This window comes from Limanda limanda, chromosome 13 (genome assembly GCF_963576545.1).
Source record: "Limanda limanda chromosome 13, fLimLim1.1, whole genome shotgun sequence".
Classification (NCBI taxonomy): domain Eukaryota; kingdom Metazoa; phylum Chordata; class Actinopteri; order Pleuronectiformes; family Pleuronectidae; genus Limanda; species Limanda limanda.
This window is the reverse complement of record NC_083648.1, coordinates 22,125,886-22,146,859: the sequence shown is the minus strand read 5'-3', so window position 1 is coordinate 22,146,859 and position 20,974 is coordinate 22,125,886. Positions and strand designations below refer to the sequence as shown.

General features: G+C 39.8%; 1 protein-coding gene across 4 annotated transcripts in view; it reads right to left on the bottom strand.

Annotated features, from left to right (window-relative positions):
* LOC133018218 (catenin delta-2-like) overlaps positions 1-20,974 on the bottom strand; it is a 130,227-nt gene that overhangs the window by 734 nt on the left and 108,519 nt on the right. For all 4 annotated transcript variants that reach the window (XM_061084535.1, XM_061084537.1, XM_061084538.1 and 1 more), the window contains 8 exons: positions 19,381-19,563; positions 13,832-14,017; positions 12,977-13,127; positions 9,981-10,239; positions 8,053-8,137; positions 7,782-7,908; positions 3,509-3,634; positions 1,642-1,718 (listed from right to left, as the gene is read on the bottom strand). In XM_061084535.1, the coding sequence (XP_060940518.1) occupies positions 1,642-1,718; positions 3,509-3,634; positions 7,782-7,908; positions 8,053-8,137; positions 9,981-10,239; positions 12,977-13,127; positions 13,832-14,017; positions 19,381-19,563 (1,194 nt within the window). The remainder of the gene's footprint in view (positions 1-1,641; positions 1,719-3,508; positions 3,635-7,781; positions 7,909-8,052; positions 8,138-9,980; positions 10,240-12,976; positions 13,128-13,831; positions 14,018-19,380; positions 19,564-20,974) is intronic.

The window sequence follows — 20,974 nt, the reverse complement described above, 5'->3', positions numbered from 1 at the left end:
CAAATGTGGCAATAGTGGGATTAGAAACAGGACTATAATTACTGAATAAAAACCTGTAATACCTTATACTACTTGTTACAGAGTTCAGCACGGGCCCACAGCTTAGACTAAAACTCAGCCTGTACTGAACCAGACTGATTCTGTCCAATTATTCCGGACTGTTGACATACAAGGCTGCTTGTTGTTGGCTTGTTTTATACCAGGTGTCTAGTGCAACGTAAATCAGACGTCTGTGTCTCTGTCTTCTGTGATAGGAAAATAAATACCTTCCTGCAGCGTATTAAAACAGTTTTAATATTTAATCTTATAAAATATAATCTTAATTAGTTTTTGACAGTGTTTAGACAAAGCGGTTCACTGATTGATAATAATTTCAAAAAAGCTGATTAATATGTACCAGATGATTTATTTTCAGATATAGGTTGTTCTGAAACCTGTGTCTTTACGAAAATACATTTTGCTTTACAACAAGAGGTCTGGCTGACCAGAGAGCGACATTAATATCGATTAAACTGATGTGAAAGTGTTGTCTCCAAACTCTGTGATAAGAAACATGAAAAACAAGAAAATAGACCCAACGCTACACTCTGAGAAAAAACACTGTGTTCAAATCATGTTTAAATGGGTCTCTATACAGGTTCATAGTTTATAGGTTTATAGTGACCTTTGTAGGCCTAATAGTATCTTTATGGCATCACTATTAAAACCCATACAATACATCGGACCTTTAAGTCTCACTGTGGTATTTTATCTCTACTGCACATCCTGTGAAGTTCCTGTACAGCAGTTCCTTCTCTTATCGTTTATATGAGTCATAAAGAGGTGAATGGGGTTTCATCCAGAGATACATGCAAGAAGAGCAAGAGAGGGAAAGCATCTTCTTCTAGTCCGTCAGTGCTGTGCGTGTTCAGATGTCTCTCCCTCAGAGAACCTGGAACACCTCACATTTCTAAGTTGTTATGTAATCACTGAAGAAAAGTTTACACCACAAGACCTTCTTTCTTGTGATCGGGAGTCTTCACTCGTTGTGAAATCGTACTATATGACTAACGGGCGACAGAGGGAAACACACTACAAGCGCTTTCAACAGGAAAAACCTCCAACTGCTCCCCAAACTGCGTTTAATCAGGAAAACACAAGACATTAGAGTGAGTTTGACTGATTCTCCTGCTCTTCTGTTTTATGCTGCTCATAAAACGACACATCAAGCTGGAGCAGGTGAAACGTCCGTGGACATCACAGTTGTAAAGAATAGAGTGCGGCTCGGGGGAAGACTATCCAGGCCTGAGGCCAACCCGACAGACATTCTGATGCGGATAATAAAAGCTGCACTGAGCTTGTGTTACCCTGTCCTCCACATGAATGGTTACCGCTTGGGTTTCCATGATTACACACATATTCAGAGTAAAAAGTCAGGGGGGGCACCACGGCACCCAGGTCTAGATTTCAAGCTGGTTGGAAATTTGATCTGAATCTGTGACAAGGCGGCAAGTGCACACTAAGCGAATGGCTTAAAGCACCAGTTTCTAAAACTTTTTTGTTTGTGTGTGAACATTAAGCCCTGAGCACAATTTTTGTTCCACTGTTTGTTTTACAGATATGCCTGTAATGACCCAAAAAAACTTGAAATTGGATTATTACCTGATTATACTTCAGTTCATCGGTAGGTGACACGTACGCTCCTCTGTGTAGTGTTGAAGAGCCACCAGAGATTTGACCTGCAGAGACAGTGAGGACGACTTCAGATGAACAACTTATTCAGAAGTAAAAGCACATGAGTGGTTAGTCTCTCAGTGTTGTACCTGCTGCTACACATTTTTCAGTAGAAGAATAACAAAAGAAAGAATGATTTATGATAATTAAGGAGAGCTTTGGATTCATTGTTTCCAGCATCGTGAGTTGAGTGCATTAAAATGTCTACAAGGATTAACACAACGAAACACTGAAACCTCCACAGAAGCAGCATTAAAGCAGCATATTGATCCAAATGTCACATTATAATGGACTTTATTTATGTTGCCAGCGGCAACACTCCCTCTCCTTCCTTCATTAGCGAGGGATCTCTGATCACACACAATTGATTCTCAGTGGATGTTTAACTGAAACCATGAGGCAAACACTGACCTACATGTGTGACGGCGTAGTCAATACCATGATCAGGTGAAAACTGGTTTCAAACATATTAGTTTGTTTGTTCTACTTTAAACGATTGATCGCAGAAAAAGTAGACTTCCTCTAGAGAGAAGTAATTACTTGTGATTCATTTCACTGATAAAAGTGAACTTTTGTGAAGTGAAGAGTTTTGGAAGCAGCTACTTTGAGGAAATAGCTAGTCTGGCTCTGGACAAACATTTATCTATCGTCCTTTATACCTCATTGTTAAGGATTTTTTTAACAGCCTCACACATTACTGTATATGCCACTATATACTATTTCATATTACAAATAATATCTGTACAGGAGAATAGTGCCTGTAAAATTCCACAGATACTCCCTTCTCTCTTTAAGCAGTACCCAAGGTCAGGTTATAGATAAAGGGCAAACCAACAGTGCATTGTTGTGTCTACGTTGAAGGACTTTCATATCTTACTCAGATGCTCCAGACAGAGAGGCATCACCTTCAACTCTTTTGCGTATTTCACCACTGACAAGGACACAATGTGATTTAGGAATGCATAATTTAGACTTAACTATCAAATAGGATGTGAACACCAACATGTAACAGCAATTTTAGTCATTCATGGATGTGCTGTTGAAATGGGTGACACAACGAGAGGAAGATATATGGGGAAGCTGTGGGAGACATCTTCAGACTTGGGGGTGACAACTGCTCATGTTTCTGTGTTAGCGTTTGTATATTGTTCCACCTTCTGGTCTTGATGCATCAAGTCTACATTAAAACCTTGGTTAATCAAACCTCATTTGATTAACCAAGTTGGAAACGTGGCAGGAAGTAACAAAAAAATCTACACTTTGACTTCTCTATGAAAAAAACTAATGAGAAACAAAATGGTGATTAATGAGTTTAGGATGTGTTGGCAGGTTGATTGTATTTTATTTGGACAGAGCCAGACTGGCTGTTTTCACCTGATTCCACCTAAGCTAAGTGTCTCCTGCCTCAAGCATCAGAACCAGTGTTGCTGTACAGATACAGGCTCACAAAGCCTGACCTGTCCTCATACTGCTGTGTATGAGCGGCAGAACCGTGGCTGCACCCATCGTCATTTTACTATTCACTCTCTGGCTTGTCTTTCTTTCTAAACCCAGGATACAGCGACGATGCCCCTGCAGACCAGAACATTTGCATGTGGGGCGATGAGCGTTAAACAGCGACGAGCCAAGAAAACAAATTAGCTTATTCCCCGAAACCTCTTCGTATTATTTAATGTTTGTAAAACCTATGTTTAGATTTTGTAGTAATTTATTCCAATGCGATCGAGTCAGCAGAATACACAAGATTCATGTGAGCGTGTAATTTGGTGTCAGACATGCAGCGTGGAATTCCTACTCGTCATGGCATCCTTCCGGGATGTGTGCTCGCCCTTGTTGCCATGGTAACTGGCATTGCCAGTCTCATAGTCTGCCTTCCTCTCCTTCATCACCATCATCTCCCTGGGGGAAGCGGGCGCACTTGCTGCACACACACAAACACACACACACGTAGTAAGGGAGACATAAGGCAGACGAGTCACTGTAAACTGTAAACGGATTTAGGTCCTTACAATGAGTAATACCTAGAACACACACACTAGCACACACACACACAAACACACACACACACACACACACACACACACACACACACACACACACACACACACACACACATACAAACACAATATCCTGAGCCTGCTTCAAACAATCACCAACACATCATATTCTTGAGGAGGCGACTAGTAAACAGGGAAGACATGTGTTCAGTCCTTCAACAGCGGGCGGCATGACTGATTTGAAAATGTCACCTTTCTAAGTATTCACCTGCCTCACTCTCAACAAAGGCGCAGCATCCTGAATCTTCACTGCGTGTGTTATTTCCTCCAACCATCAGTATTGTGACTCTGCGGGTGTGTGCGGCATTCTTTACAAAGCCTTATCTTTTTCACTGGGGTGTGATTTGAAAGAGGTAAACACTGAGTCATCACTCCTCCCTGCATCTGCTTTAATCTCGCCTCTGTCTTCTCTTTCTCACCTGACTACACACAGGTCTCTCGTCACCTGTATTTACTACATATTTTCTCCGTCTTTAACTCCCACTGGATTATTTAGGCCTGCCTGTGTTGTTATTATTCATGCAAAAATCCTCTGGTACCAAACTGGGACAAATATACATGAAATATATAGCACGCCCACAGTTGGGGGAGTAGAAAATGATATATGAGGGTGGTGAGATCAGTGGTACAGATAATGAGTTAGATCTGGTTAGCAATGCTGGAGGAAAACCAGACTATTGTATCAGTGCCATATGGTTCTGTGACATTTCCTCTAATATTTCCTCATTATCAACAGCTCTTCACATCGGAGCTTCAGCCCGCCAGCCTGTTTGTGAGGCTGCATCTGTCTCTTTGTTTTTTCTCGGGTTCCCTGTACATTATAACACAGTCAGCATTGATCCATACGCTCATTAATGCTCTGCTAATATCATTTATTGTAATATGTGCACCTACACGGCCAATTATCTTTTGCCAGCCGCTGCAGCAAACAGCTGTAGGTACACTGAGGACTCTTCACACACAAAGGAACACTTTTTTTTCCATTAGAAAAAAAACGTCTACAGCAGTAAAAATGCAACAAATGGCTTGGTGGACCATCTGTGACTGTTTTCCAAATTGTAAACTGAGAAACAAAATAAAAAAGTGAAATTAGCCTCCAAACTACAGCATTTATCATTTTGCCACTGTCAGCCGACAGAGTCATAAATCCACTTCTCTCCAGTGTGGGCTTTTAGCCACGCTAGCTATATGGCTCTGAGGGAGGAAATGTTGGATCTGCGGTCAGCCCACACTCTCCATCAGACTGAAATATTCTAACTACTGAATGAATTCCCATTCGTTGTCAGCAGAGGATGAACCAAATTGATTTACTGATCCCATTAATTTTCCTCTAGTGTCACCAGGCGGATGGTACTTTGGGCTTTTTGAGAATTCTCTCAACAATTCAATACTGGGTGGATTGCAATAAATAGTTTCACGGCTTCAAGATGCTGAATCTTAATCTTGCTGATTCATCCCGTCAAAACTTTGGTTGAGGGATTTTTTTTCTGATGGATTTACAATCTGTATCCTGATAGCAAAAGTCATCACTCGCATACATATAACTAATTTAGCAGGAACAATAATTTCATTCAGACTTGATGAAATGATTGTCTGGCGAACCTGTCTATCACTAACCAACCTGCCTAACTGCTCACACCTTGCCTGTGCTCCCAGTGTGCATCACAAGCTGGAGAGACATACACCACTGTCAGACAAGATTGCCAGATGTTGGCTTTGACGAGAAGGCCAATGGAGGGGGTGAGATGTATTGGTTGCATATTTTTAGCTTTAATGGCCAAATATCTGCGCATGTGCCTCAGCTGTACTTTGTGTTAAGCTAATTATCAAGAGGTAACAATCAAATGTAGGATTGTGAACAAGGTAAACATTACACATGTTAGCGTGGTTGTATGACTGGCATGTGTTAGCATTTCAATGCTAATGGTCAAAGCACTCAAAGAGCCACTAACATGGCTTTAGTCTCTTATAAGACGGAAATGACGCCCCTCGTCTGATAATATATTAATTACAGAACTGGTCCTAAAATCTCTTTCATACATGCATCTTGTTACATGGTGAGGAGGAAGTTGTACTTTTGAGTTAGGTTATTGTTTGTACTGCATCCTGCCCAGAGGCAGAAATGTACATAGATTTACTGTACATCTCAAACCTGCATGCGAGAAAACCTCTATTATTAAACCTAAAGTCAGGTTTAGCTCAGTAAACGGTGAAAGAGCCTCACATAATTAAGTTAAGTGTCTTTCACGCAGGAGTGAGTAAGCATTGTGTGCTTGAGGGCAACACCAATCCACTCATTGTTCATTTCTTGTGGATTGCTTTTCCAATTTCACCTGAAACGGTAATAAGGAGGTAGACTAAATGTTTTGTGATGACTTAGTGCAAGGGATGTTTTCAACTGGATGAAAAATAAGAAGTAGTTATATGATTACCCTAAAACCTCTCTTTAGGCATGTTAGAGTTTTCTTCTTTTAGGCCAACTCTTAAATAAAGCATCAAAGCTACACACGTCACTGTCTCCAAACCTTTGTTACTGATAAAAACAATATTAAAACCTAGTGGAAAAAAGATTTGATTTAACTGCTATCTACAAAATATTGGGAATTAATTAGGCAATATATTACTGTGGGTCTGGTGAGAGGGACTCAGTTATTCATCTATTGAAATATGTAAAATTATGTTGCATTATAAAAGGTGATGACATGGGTTGATGATCTTATCTCCGAAGCTCTTTAAAGCCTAAAAATTGATTCTCCTTCATTGATTTTAAATGTTAAAACACCAGTGGACCTGTCATCATTTTATTAGGTCTGATTAATGTAAAGGCTTCGGCATCACAAAGTAAAACATGCAGAGAGAAGTTAAATGCACATCATGGATGACATGTTGAATATCCAGCTCAACACTTTCAAAGCATCTTGTCATTCAAAGCCTGAGCCCTGCTGGACTATTTGAAGTAAGCAGAATAATTCATTAAGTTATAAAACTGATTATTCGGATTCACTGTGAGAAGCAGCAGGGAGCAACTCTCATACCCAAGATGGTTATAAAGTGAGGTGTGTCATGTGTAAAAAAGCTTCAACATCCCTCACTACTGTAGCCTGGACTCCTCTTCCTCCATTTATGTTTCCAACTACCACTTCCTCTTGTGCATCAGGAGACAAATTATAATGAGTATCTACAGATATTTACATACGACCGTCAACGATGCCAGAAATCTTACATATTCCACATCTGAAAAGACCTTTGATAGATTTTTTTTTTGGAATATCATATCTTGTATTAATGCCAGTAAACAATTGAATTAAAGAAAACGCTCAGACCGGGTATGAACATCTGTCCTAAGAGATTCATTTCCAAATTGTCAGTGCTGAGTACAGGGTTGATTGTACCCAAATGCGATGTATCTGAGATCCGATCACTCAAACCACATTCACAGGAGGTCTAGGACCCATGTGACCACATTGTTATAATGTAAAATGCATCCTGGTACAAGTTGGAAGGTCTTTCTACTCATCTGAAGTCTCCGACCATCTACAGTTTTAACGTATTTTCACTCTAGTGTACGTGGATTTGTTTGTAGCCACAGTCACCATATCAAAACTGATCACCACATTGATACTTTTATGAATTGGGCAAATCTTTCTTTACACCACAGTTCTCCATGTTTAACCCCTCCTGTTTCCTCATTACTCTCACTCGCTCGCCTCACAGCGACACACACGAACACACAGGGACGTCGATCACATCAAAACAACATGAATTGCGAACAACAAAAGATGTTGTCATCAGTTCACAAATACTGAGGCCTTGTAAGACTCATATTAGTCAAACCCTGATTTCGACAACTCAAGGACATGAAACTGTTTTTGGTGCAAGGATTTTACTTGAATCATTTATCAGTAGCCAGCACAGTGTGAAGGTTAAATAAGACCTAAGCTGCCTTGGCGTAGTTTGTACTGATGGAAAGAATAATGGAGGACAAAGGCAGAGGCGGGGCGGTTGACTCACCTGATCGATTGTTGGGTGAGGTCCGTACGGGAGAGATGGACGGAGTACGGGAGGAAGAGTAAGGTCGCTGTCTGTCTCTTTCTATCGTGGAGGAGGAGCCGACAAAGTGGTACTGAGAGTAGCCGTCCTGAGAGAGAATAGATGAGACTGTGTTAGACAGTACATGCCTCACAATGATATGTTTGGTAATTAATCAATAATATTAATTGAAACATCGACGTAATGATATTTTCAGTGTTTATTCAGCCAGAACACACTCAGCCATGTGTACCTTTTTGTAGAGGCTGCGGAGGTCTCTGTATTGCCACATGCTGTTCAGGACTTGAGATGCTGCTTTCACCACTTTAGGACTATGTCTAGGAATTCAGCAGAGAGAAAAAAAGAACACAAACAGTATAAAGCTTGACCGTCCTTTATTTTGTTTTCAGCTTTTTTTGTATCTATAAAAACATCCCAATGCATAACAATGAGGAAGAAGACACACAACTCTAAACCTGAATACAAAACATTAATAACTGCAACCACCAAAGTGGAAAGGCAACTGAAGATATGGCACTCATATTGTTCTCGGCCCAAATTGCATAATTGCTTGGCTGATTGATTGATTGTCCAATATTTTATTCTGCCTGCTTCAGGGTTTGACTCCGCTGACTAATGGTCACAGGTCTAATTGGCTCATGTGGCCTTATCAGCACCTTGGAAATTAAACTTTATCTATTCAAGTCATTTCGGTGAATGTTATTTTTATTATTACGAATCTGTGATTGCAAATCCCGTCGTTGCAAGGATGCAAAGGCAGGGAACATAAAAATGTTGTTTGAAGAACTGGAAACCTTTTCAAAGAAAAGAAATGACATGTTTATCTATGGATTTATGTTTTCTGTCTCTCTCAAAACAACTCTGAACAAGAATTTAAATGAATTTAACATTCTTATTTGATGCAACTTTTGGACAGAAGTGGAAAATACATTTCTCTAGATATATGTTTATGGCCTGCATGTCCTTATATAAAACAGTATAGCATTGAAATGAATCTATTATGTTTCCCTATTTTTCATTCCTATTGACTGTAAACAATCAAAATTGTGTTAAATTTCTTAAACAGGCAAGATATAATGGTTGCATGCAAAGTAATTGCCCTATAAATGTCCCTAATTTAAAACTGGCTCCACATCCTTTGTTATATGTCAACACTCCAGCTCGGTCCCTATGTTTCCTGTCTAACTCTTCAGTCAACCGTTAAAACAAATATTAAAAAGGGTAGCTGCGCTGAAACAGAGAATAAAAAGAACCACAGGGGAACTAACTTTGTTCTGCTGACTGTTGCCTGGTGACTCAGCTCTAAAACAGGCACAAAGCCTCTCAAACATCTATCTCCACCCTCCTCCTGCCTCACCTCTGCCCCTGTGCTGCATAATGTCTCCACTCTATCACCACCATAGCCAGGATCCAGCCCATTTTTTTTTAAATTCCCCCTATTTGCTTAAATCCTCCTCTTGGTCGATTCACCCAATGACCTTCATTATATTCGAGCCTGAATATCTCTTTCTTAAATCCCTGATAGACCATGCATCATCCTCTCCTTTCAGCTTTTTAGGTGTAAATAACCAAATGTATCCTCTATAGAGCACATGCTGCCTGAGTGGTGTTAATATGCAAAGATGAGCATCCTGCAATCAATATTCTGCATGAGAAGACATTCAAACGCACATGATCTTCAGTCCAATTCTAGATTTTGGGATGCTGCTCAAGATTCTGTTCATTTAAAACACAACGATGATGTTGATCTGTAGCTTTTATGTTTAATTGGATGTCGACGGTGTGTGAAATTTATTTTGTATTATCTGTGCGATTAGAAATATGATTTATTTAATTACAAACCTCTGGTACTTGCATTCTGAATCAATTTTATTCTAAATATAATTGATGATAACTACAAAGTGAGATAAACCTGTGACTCCTGCAGTTTCTTGGTTAATGTCTTCTGAGGTTGATTGGTAATATAGTCTTCAGTTGCATCTTACAAATGTGGTCAAATGAGGCTCAATTTCACTCTCTGATGTCATTTCAGAACTTGCTCTATCTTCAAAATGAAGAAAAATGCAATCCCATAATAAGATCTACCTACAACATTATCTTCCCACCCTTCTTCTACACACTCTGTTCTTCCATCTGTCAAAATCTTCCCACTCGGCTTACTTGTCTCCTTTGCTGCGGGCGATGCCGATGAGCTTCTCGATGCCGCCGGCGTCCCTCAGAGCCTTGGTGTTCTCCATATTCTTGGTGATGACCTCATGCAGAGCGCAGCAGATAGCTGTGACGGTGTCGTCCGACATGGTCTTCCCCACCAGGCTGCTGTTGTTGTTGGCGCCCCCGCCACCTCCTCCACCGCCGGTGCTGTTGTTGTTGTTGCTGCCTCCAGGCAAACGGTGCACCAGGTCCCTCATGGCGTATTTACCTGTGGGCAAGCGTCAGTGACAGAGTCAGTGATGGGGGGTACGGTGGAGTAATGTAGGTTTAAAGGTTTTTCAAGAAAAAAGGAGGAGAAGGTTCAGAATTTAAGGCTTTTGTTCTGATCATTCTGATCTTAATGTATGTGTTGTTTTATCAGTACATTAATTATTACTAACAGAGTCTGGAAAATCTGTTCTATTTTCTACTAAATCTCAACTCTTGATAATCAACATAACCGTACAGCTAACGGTGCACATGTTAGAAAAAAACAGGGGCATTTAAGGTTTCGAGTCATGTCGGACCTCAGCTCTGTTGCTTGGCAACAGCAATAAGGGTCGGACGAGCTGGTGACGCCAATCACGACCTCAACATGATTGGCATTAGTTTGCGGTCTACGTGGTCCATGGTGGGAGTGGTCTTCTAAAGGATGCAGCCCCTGAATTCAGCTACAGTGAAGTTGGGATCTGTGGGCTAGTAAAAAATCTATCTTGTTCCAAAAATTCACATATTGATTATACGATTTCATGTATGATATAATATGCAGATTATAAATAAAATGTTAATTAATCTATCCTTACTCCCATCTCCAAAACATAGACACCCCTCCCTTCATTATAAAACAAAAAGCTGACCCAGATGCTGCTGGAGAAGTAAAATTAAAGCAGAGCGGTTGTCAGACAACTGATGGAGACTTGGTCACGTGATCCAGCAACGACTGACCACATTTCCCACGACACCCCAACACTGCTGTCAGGCAATCTTGTCTACTGGGCTCTGTGGCCCTCATTCTGATTGGGTCATCACCCTGGGGTGGTGGGGGTTGGGCCATATTGCGACCCACTGACACTTAAAATATACACTACATGTGTTTCCCTGCTGTAAAAATCCCACTAGTGTATGAAACATCTACTACAGAGGCTTTCAATTACTATATAAGAACAACCTATTATTTAATATAATGATATCACTCTGATGTAGCTATGCAGTTGCAGTAATGGACAGTATTTGGTAACAACTAGCTACTTCTCTGAGTGTTGTACAACAGGGGTCTAGACTTTTTTGCAGTTTTTCTTTCCCCTAGCAGGCAGGAAGCATAACGTATATACATATACATATAAATTCCACATCGGCACAAATGCTGGTCTTTATCCCCATAAGCTCTTTTTCCTCACTGTCTTTCCGAGTTGACATCTTCGACATGTATGGCTCCTCTTTTTCATCATGGAATGTCTCTTTTCTTATAGTTTTTTAACTTTTGCATCTGTTGCATGTTAGAAATGTATTAAAGTGACCACATGTTAGTGGTGAATCCTCTGGACAATATCCTGCTTTATTCTCACATGGACTCAACGAGATAATTCAAAGTTTTTACTAGAATGGGGGCAGGAAAAACTCTGGAGATTGTTCTCACATATGGCCCCACCAGATGATTTAAGGAGATTATCAAATGGTAAATGATCTGAATTTACAGGATTTTCTAGTCTTAATGGCCAGTACAGTGTTTGCCATTCACCCAGTCATACACACATTCACAAAGAGCATCTATGGGCAGCACTTTCTCTTTGAGAAGGGGCAATTTTTGGGTTCAGTATCTTGCCGAAGGACACTTGGGCTTTCGTAATGGGTGAAGACTGGGATCAAACCACCAGCCCTTTGCTATTACCAGGAGAGTTCAGTTCATGTCTGAAAGCCACTTTAATGCCTTTCTCTATTTCAGCATTAAAAACAATTCTCACCAGATAGAAAAAGAATGGCACACCTAGAAACAAGCTTATTACAGTAAGTTATCAAACATAATTGAACCACGTAAACAGCTTGATTAACGATGGCCATAGACTCACAGTATTGGCAATATTCACATACAAACTCTGAGAGGGAAGCTCTCAAAAGAATTTGTAACAATTCTTTAATAAAACATCAGCTCTCTCGCAATGGAATCGTCTGTACAGACAGAGTTATTATCTACTGCTGAAAGCTCTAAGGACAAAACGACATAATAGGCTGTGTCTCTAATGCAATTTCACCATGTTAACACAACCAAAGTGAAGCCAAGACAAGATGTCCAGTCAAACTATACTGCACATGCATGTCTCGTGGCAGAGCAATATACTATTATAACTGACATTGCAACCCTACACTACACACATGAATGGTTGCGTTAATTTACAGACTGCACAAACACAGCCGCTCACACACACACACACACACACACACACACACACACACACATGCCTAGCTTAGCTCAGAGCCTCAAGCATCAGACAGAGACAGTGGAGGGAGGCATGTGGTTGTTGCTATGGGGACCAACAAAAAGGCACAAAACATCGCTTGTCTCCAAAGGAAAACCAAGCATCACATGCTCACTGAGAGCCACAGTGCTATCTGCTGAAGAAGGAAAACTATCTGCATACAGACGACCTATCACTGAGCCATTTATCCCATTTCTTTTGTTGTTGGCACGTTCACCGACCCACTGCCCTCGCGCCATTTGTAAACGAGTAATTCTGCAAGTGGGTCAAGATAATTGCTCTTGTTTTCAGCGCATCCTCTTCAATTGAGGCACAATTAAGCACATCAATCAAGTAGTATCAAAGAAATACCACTTAATAAATGTGCCTGTTTGCTCTTGGAAACAATGCAATAACTCACTAGACTATTTCCTTTTTGTTCAAGACTGTGTTCCCTTTCGTACAACTGAACCCCTTCTACGATTTTTTGTTTGATGCGAATAAACTGCTCACCAATGAGCTCCTTGTTCCTGATGTCCAGGGCCATGTTCCTCAGCGCAGTGGCCACAGCACACACCACCCGGTCGTTGTCTATCCTCAGCAGCTCCACCAAGATGGGAAGGCCCTTCTCCTTCCGCACCGCAGCCCGGATGTACACCGACCACTAGGGGGAGACCACAGACGCTCTGTTATTCATGTACCTTCCGGTTTTCCTTATTGTTTGCTTATTATTGTGAAAGAGTGTCACAATAAATAATTGGTGTTATTTCTTTGTTATAGAACGTGCTAATATAATCTGATATCATTGAGAAAGAACTACAACACATGGATGCAAAACATTTCTCTTAAGAAGAGCTTTCTTGAAAAACTCATTCTAAAGCACAACATAAGTTAAATTAATGCGAACATGACTAAGACCGACTTAAATAAATTTTAGACCTAGTACGCAATATTTTAACATATCTAAATCCAATTATTCAATTCAATTTTTTTTTACTTTTAAGAACTAGTGGAAACCCTGGATACTTTGACACATGATGAACTTGGTGGTTTATTTAGCAGTCTGTAAATAATAACACACAAAGTCACGTAACTTTATATTTCTGAAGCTTACTGCTACATATCGTGGTCTTTTACCGAAAATACACTTGTTCAGTTGTCTTTCAGATGGTTTATTTGTTGCTGAAAGTTTGTGGTTTCGTGTTTTTTCATGTAACCTTACGTATGCTGAGTGAGTTGCTATCACACAGCGCACAATTTCTGCTGTGCACGGAAATCTCTCTTTGCAAAAACGCCTTCTGGCACCCACTGGTATTTCAATGCACTTGTGAACATGCCCTTTAGTATCACAATGATACAGCCACAGACCTGAGCTCCTACCTTCCAGCTGCCAGCAGCCAGGTTCTGCAGGGCCCCAGCTGCTCCCTCCAGGGTGTCTGGGTTGGAGCACTCAGACAGCAGTGTGAGGTAGGGCTTGACAATAGTGGGGTGCCATAACATCTGGATGCCTTTCGGGGGCTCCGCCAAGTCTGGAAATGGGCCGACACCGTCCCACTGCGGAAGATGGGACATAATTCAAGATAGAGAAGCACTTTGAAATCTGTGTGAGGCGAGGTTTGATAGTGGTGGGATGCCAGCAGTCCCCTCAGGCAAGAACGGGGAAGGAGAGAGAAGATTTACTATTCATAAACAGTGTATAAATAAGCTGGCATTCATCTGTTGTGCATGTTGTTTTTCTTTCTCCTCTGTAATTTAAATTTGACATTTTCTCCTGCATTGACGATGCATTTGGAACACACACACACACACACCTATTGTACATTAATAACAACTGTGAAAATGTTGACTGTTGAATAGAAATGATATCTCAGTGAACCTGCAAATATATTTCACACAGATCAGGGATGACAGTGTGTGGATGAGTAAATACATTATGAAAAAAAAGTACACATTATTTATTTCCCAGCACAAGACAATGAATTTTTTATATACATTCCCCTTATATTTGCATTCTCAATGCTGCACTTTCAAAGGCAAAGATAACAGAAGTTCAGCGATGTCACCTTGATGTTCACTACAGACTTTCACAGGAATCACCAATTAAGAAAACATGTTATTTTACACATTTCTGTGGTTCAAATTAATGATGAGAATAAATATGAAGTTATTATGATGTATCTATTAACAGTTGCACAATGGTAGATCACTGATTACTGATCAGACCATTATACACAATTCAGGATACATTTTCCACAATATGTTACAGAATGATGGCAACAATTACTTTTCCTTTGCTCAGCTTGGAACATGGACAGGTTTACCAGAAAGTACATTTTCAACCACCTGATGAAACTAACGTTAGCTTAATTGAAAATGTATCAGTCTGACTAGAAGCCTGGCTTTTAAAGCAAATGAGAATTGTTAATAATGATACAATGAATTGTTAGCAGTGAATCTGCCGTCGTTTTCATAGTAAAATGCAAAAATAAAAAGCCAGAGCCTAATTGGGACACGGTGATTATCCAAGATTCACAAGCCACTTCTTGCACAAAGTAACTCCAAACAAATGTCAAGCTTTACTGTAGAAAATAGCTAAAGGTTTGGGTTATTTTATTATTTTCTACTTTAATTTATTATTGTCTTTGTTAAGCTATATTTCAGTTCACTTTGGCCCAACTTGCTCACTGTTGAGTCATTGCAATTACTGAACTTTGGTCACTCAGATAGCTAGCTAGCTTCGTAACTATGATAAATCCCAGAATACACCCAGTGGATTCACAAACGATAGGACGCAGTTGATGGAGCCATTGAAATGCGAAACGAGCCGTGCCGCATGTGACACAATCAGTCTTTAAATGTGGCGCCTGAAGGCTGCAGCCCCTGGGTCGCGACACACCTCTTCCTTTAACTATCTTTCTTTATTCTACTTCTTCCTCTTTCCCCTCTCTCATCCTTTTGTAATTTCTATCCTCCACTTTAACACAATTTCCCTTACTCTCCCTTTATATCTCCTCTTCTCTCTCCTCTCCTCTCCTCTAATTACCCCGTGGTTGACGGAGTTTTGCTCTCCTCAAAAAGCTCCCCAATCGCTACTTCATGGTAATCACCCACAGCTGCACTGGAGTGGAGACAGATAGAGGGGGGAGAAGGCTGGTGGGGTTACGTATTATAGTAACAGAGAGGTGATGATTCGTCTCTTTATTTTCTGATCCCAGGGTTAGTTTTAAGGTCTCTCATCCCTCTGGTTCTGCCTGGATAAACAATAAGTTTGATGAGGCTTTACATGACAAATGAAAGTTAAAGGTCTGGTTCATCGTTACCATTTTTGTTAAAACATCCATTCTCTGTCTTTGTTGGAAATGAAAGGGAGGCGAAAAAAAAGGTTGCAGGGCTAATGAGTAATTCACCCTGATCCACCGGAAGGGTTGGGTTTTTAATTCCCACAGCTTCACTAGAAGTTGTAAAAGACCTCTTCCACTCAACTAGAATGTGATGCTGATTGCTTATTAGCATGACAAGAGACCTACTCCAAGGAAGCTGTTTAGTTTCTGCCAATTCCTCAGCTAGCTAATTTTCTTTACTAAAGACAGGATGGAACTCTGCCTTTTGGCATCAGATGGACACACCCCGAAAATCCAGAGGGAAAATCACTCTGTACATCTGAGTCTGCGTACAGGTCATCATTGAACTCATAAGCGAAAATCGGTCTAATCTAAAGGTAAAGCCATAATTTCCTGATGCTGCTGTATGATAACTCTGCAGCATGTACTGTATCTATGACGTCGTCGAGAAAAACATCTTATTCAAGACACATTATCAAGCATTTCTTGAAGTAAGTCATGGATGTGACACTAAATAAACTAAGAGATAGAAAGTCTGTAGCTGACATTAAGCATCGTAAATATCAAAGAAAGATGTTCTGCATTCATAAAAATAATTTCAGTTACAAAGAAAAGCACATATCGCTATATGTGCTCTGGTTTATATCATACAGGAATATTGTCTTAGTACCTAAAAACATACAGCAAGGATGAGCAGATTTTATACTGTATGATGATCACACACAATGTTACACAAATGGTTGAAAAAATACATTTAAATGTTGTTATTTAGTTGTTACCAGAAAATCTGTGCAATTCTGACATCTAATTTTGATTTGGTTGTTGTAGTTTTCACAAATTGTTTGTTGGATTTTTGTCAAATTTTAGTAGCAGTTCTCCTCAAAAGCGTGCTTATTGGAAAACACTATTAGAACAGTGTCACTTCTTTCTGCTCAACAGTATTGCAGTAGATTGACTTTCCTTGGTTCATTTGTTTGTTCCTGCTGTGAGGATTTCAATATTTTAACTATGGGTTGCGTCTGACAGAATTCTAAACAAAAAAAGATAGAAGCATTTCAAATTATATTTGTACTCTTAACAATAAAGATAGGAGTAGTTTTGGCTAGATATTATCTCTTCATACAAATGATTTTAATAACTGTTGCTGCTTAGTGTTAATAATGAATCTTTTAATTGTTCTCATTTCTAACTTCTGTATTAAAGCGTAATTCCCTTAGATTTATTCAACATCATATAGATTTCGAGCAGCTGTCTGATAAGTTCTGGAGGTCGGACAGAGTGACTTTGTTGACTTAATTTTGTGACATTGTTTCGTTTCGAGGATACGAATGTCTACAGAGTCAGGATGTTTTGATGAAGCAGAAAACATAATATTCTTTGCTCAAATGGACAACAGTTTGGCCCTCATAGCATCAGGTGTGTCAAGGCCTTGGGAGTGGCTCCCTGTTCACTTCTGTATTCAAATGCCAGGAGAATGGCTTACGCCTGCGCACTTCCGAGGAGGGAGGAACGAAGATCTACTGTTATAAAATGGACAGGCGCCGGATGTTTGTGGTGCTCTGATACGACTAGTGTGTTGGAAGCCCATTGTTTTGCTGATTCATAACCTGTTCATTGCTACCTAAAGAAATACTTGATTAAAAAAAACGAGTTTGGCTCATCTTCTCTTAGAGGATAAACGAACACGCCTGACACTGCCCACCTACAATTCAACTCAATTGTTCCCGAAAATACATTTTTTTGTCAAAGTTTATCTTTACAGAAGTAGCAAAACCAACATAGCAATATTTGATCAATGAATATCTAGGGGAACAACCTTGGTACCTGCCCATTTCTCTAAGTAGCATTATAAGAGATACCCAAAGGCAAAGAAAACCCTAAAAACATTGACACACTAGGTCTTCCTCATGATGTCACAGTTAAGACAAGTAAACCAGGGTGAAATGTGGAAATTCTGAAATGATAATCTTAAATAGAGACTTCATGATCATGAAGGCTGAACCAGCACATCACACATTAAATATACAGTGAGTGGCCATGTGGAAAGAAGTTAATGATTGTGTACGATGATAATGACAAAAATAAAACTAACAATACAAATATCCACAAAATTATGCTTAATCTACACTAACACTGGCAGCTGACAGGAGAGAACTGGCTAACAAGTGAGGTGTGAAATCTATTTTCTCATTAAGACTCAGATACAGCAAAGCATTTAATTAAAAAATCCAATAAGTCTCTCTCTTAAGTAATTTATTTAAGCAAACACCTCTGATAAATTGCTTCACACACTCAATACCTATTTATATCAATTTGTGTTCTGCCAATCAATCTTTCAAACTGTTAGTGCGTGTGATGTAAAAGGATTCACATTGGTAAGTGAGGTCGTACACGACGTATGGGCAGTGGCAATTAATAATACATTTTCCTTGTCTTAAAATCGTCAGATTTGTTCTGTTGAGTGATGTTGAAACAATGTATTTTGTAGTTTGCATTTAAAAGTTCCTGTAGGTCTCTGGAGCCAGTAAAATATATCCGACTGATAATAAATTCAGCCGATAAATCAGTTTTTTCCAAGAACCGGAAAATTTGACAGAGACATGATGTTACTGAGCACAAGGCTTCTAACAGCAGGTTTGACGACTCACTTCAGAAGTCTTTTGGTTGGTGGAGGAAACAGTTTGGACAAACTCTAAGTTTGTGATGATTCTTAGATAAAGGTTGTGTCCATAAGTCAGGAACTGTTCCAGGCTCCTTCTTGTCTCTTGCAGGTGTGTTACATAGTGAGACAGTCAATTCCATGCTCAGCTTTGATTGGGCAGATATTTTTCTCTGCAACAAACAAGTTAATTCCTGAGAGATCTGTTACACTATACTTACTTACTACCTCCGCTAAATAAGGAGGTTATGTTTTCACCCATGTCGCCGTGTTTGTTTGTTTGTTTGTGAGCAAGATTAGTGGAAGGGTGCGGTATGAGTCAGGGAAGAATCCATTACATTTAAGTCGATGTGGATCAGGGGGTAGATTCAGGAATTTTTATCACATTCTTTAACATTGTGAGATAGTTAGATATTGCGAGATAGACATTTTTGACATTTTCACTGATTTCCCAGGGTATAATTAATGGATCTTGATGAAAAAATTTCCGGCACATTTAGGGGACTGATATCTTTTAATGTGTGCAGTTTGGAATTTGATTGAATTTCAGGGACTATTGGTTCATGGCAGAGGTACAGTATGTGCTCTATTGGGTGCTATTTTAGTTCAATTTGTGGTGGCACGATGTTTCATAAGAACTGAGAAGCCTGAATTGCTGTGAACTAAACAGATTTTCAGTCTATCCCATTTAAGTCGTTATAGGCACTTTCTCACATGATAAAAAATTTACTACAACCCACTAATATTTAGCTTTTCTCTTCTCTTCTCTTCTCTTTTCTCTTCTCGATCAGCAGTGATGTAAACATGACAAGCAGGTGGATTCAGACTGAACACGGTCTTCCGGGGTTGATATACAGACATATGCTAGTGGTAACAAGCTATCAACACAAGCCTAATTCTGTGTGCACAATTCTCACCTGGTCGTGTCCCTTCTTTTTCTTCTTCTTCTTGCCCCAGCATCCAGAACTTTCAGCGTCCTTCCCGCCGGTGTCACATAACAGACCGTCCAGCTCCTCCGATCCCCCCTGTTGGCTCTGAGATGTCTCTGCGGCCAGACGGTACGACAAGTTCCTCAGGATGCACACACAGTTCTCTACAGTCTGACGAAGCGAGGGTCAGAAAAAGAAAGAAGATGGAGATGAAAATTATAGAAGTGCGGAGAATAAAAACAACTCTCTAACGTTGAGGGACTGATGGTAATCAAGCGCACAGAAAATATACAGTAAAGTACACAGGGATTATAAAAATATACTGTACTGTGTAGACTGTATGCATAGACATATACACACACATGCTGTTAGTGTAGACAGACAAACACACATTTACACACTCTAATCCTATTGGAAGGAGTGGCTACGAAGGCAACAGTCACAGACTTTGATCTCGGGAAGGATATCTGCGGATTAAAGTCTTTACGTCTGCAAGAGCCTCCACTCAACACATCAACATTTATACTGGAAGCACAAACACAAGCACACAAACAGATTCACATGGATGCTCACAGGCTCACTTAAAAGCAACCACACACACACACACACACACACACACACACACACTAGGGATGTTTTCTGTGTCACTGGCCATCTGGGTTGAGTAATATATAGTACACTGTAAAAAAAACTACATTTTAAGCAGGCTCATGGTTTTTATTGTATTTTTGTGTATTACATATAAGCGTCAACCTTTTTTTATACTTATTTGTAGTTTGTTATAACAAGTTATAAATTTGATGATCTTTTAGTGTCAGCAGTATTTCTTTTCAGTAGGAAATTTAACCAAATAAAAATGTCAAAGAAATAATTTAAGTGGGGTAGGTCTAAAAGCAAAAACAACTTAACAAGGCATTTGTTACAGTGTGTATTGTGTTGCCTGAAACCACACACAGACAGACACAGACAGACAAACAAGCAGTGGCGGCTGGTTAATACAGGGTGCCGGGGTCGCGCCCCCTCCGATATCCTATGACAAAAAGCCCATATAAAAATGTTAAACATAATTTAATTATATATTCATATTTTACAATGCTCCTGGAAGTGCATAAGTGCCTGTGACCATTCAATATGAGTTGTTTTCAAATTTTATTGGGTTAATTGGTTGTAGCAGATTTTCCACAGGACGCAGCTCTTTGAGCCCGGGACACTCCCACTTTTATTTACAGCCAATTGGTATTGATTTAGGTTTTTTAGGTCTAATGTGATTGGTTGACCCTCAACACCGTCTCAGGTACGTCCAACATCACTGAGTTTGCTTCAGTTTGTTTAACCCCCCAGAAAAACAAAAAACAGTCTGCCCACCCCCAATAAATTTCATCACCAGCCGCCCCTGCAAATAACTTATTTTATTAGAATACACATATCATTTTGACGTACAGTCTGCAAAAGGAAAGATAACTAATGTAAATGTATGTATATCACAGCTAATCATTCCATTCTAACCGTCATGAAGCATGTTTACAAAAAGGGAATATACAGTAAGCTGCTGAACAATGATAACGCATACATGTGCATGCAC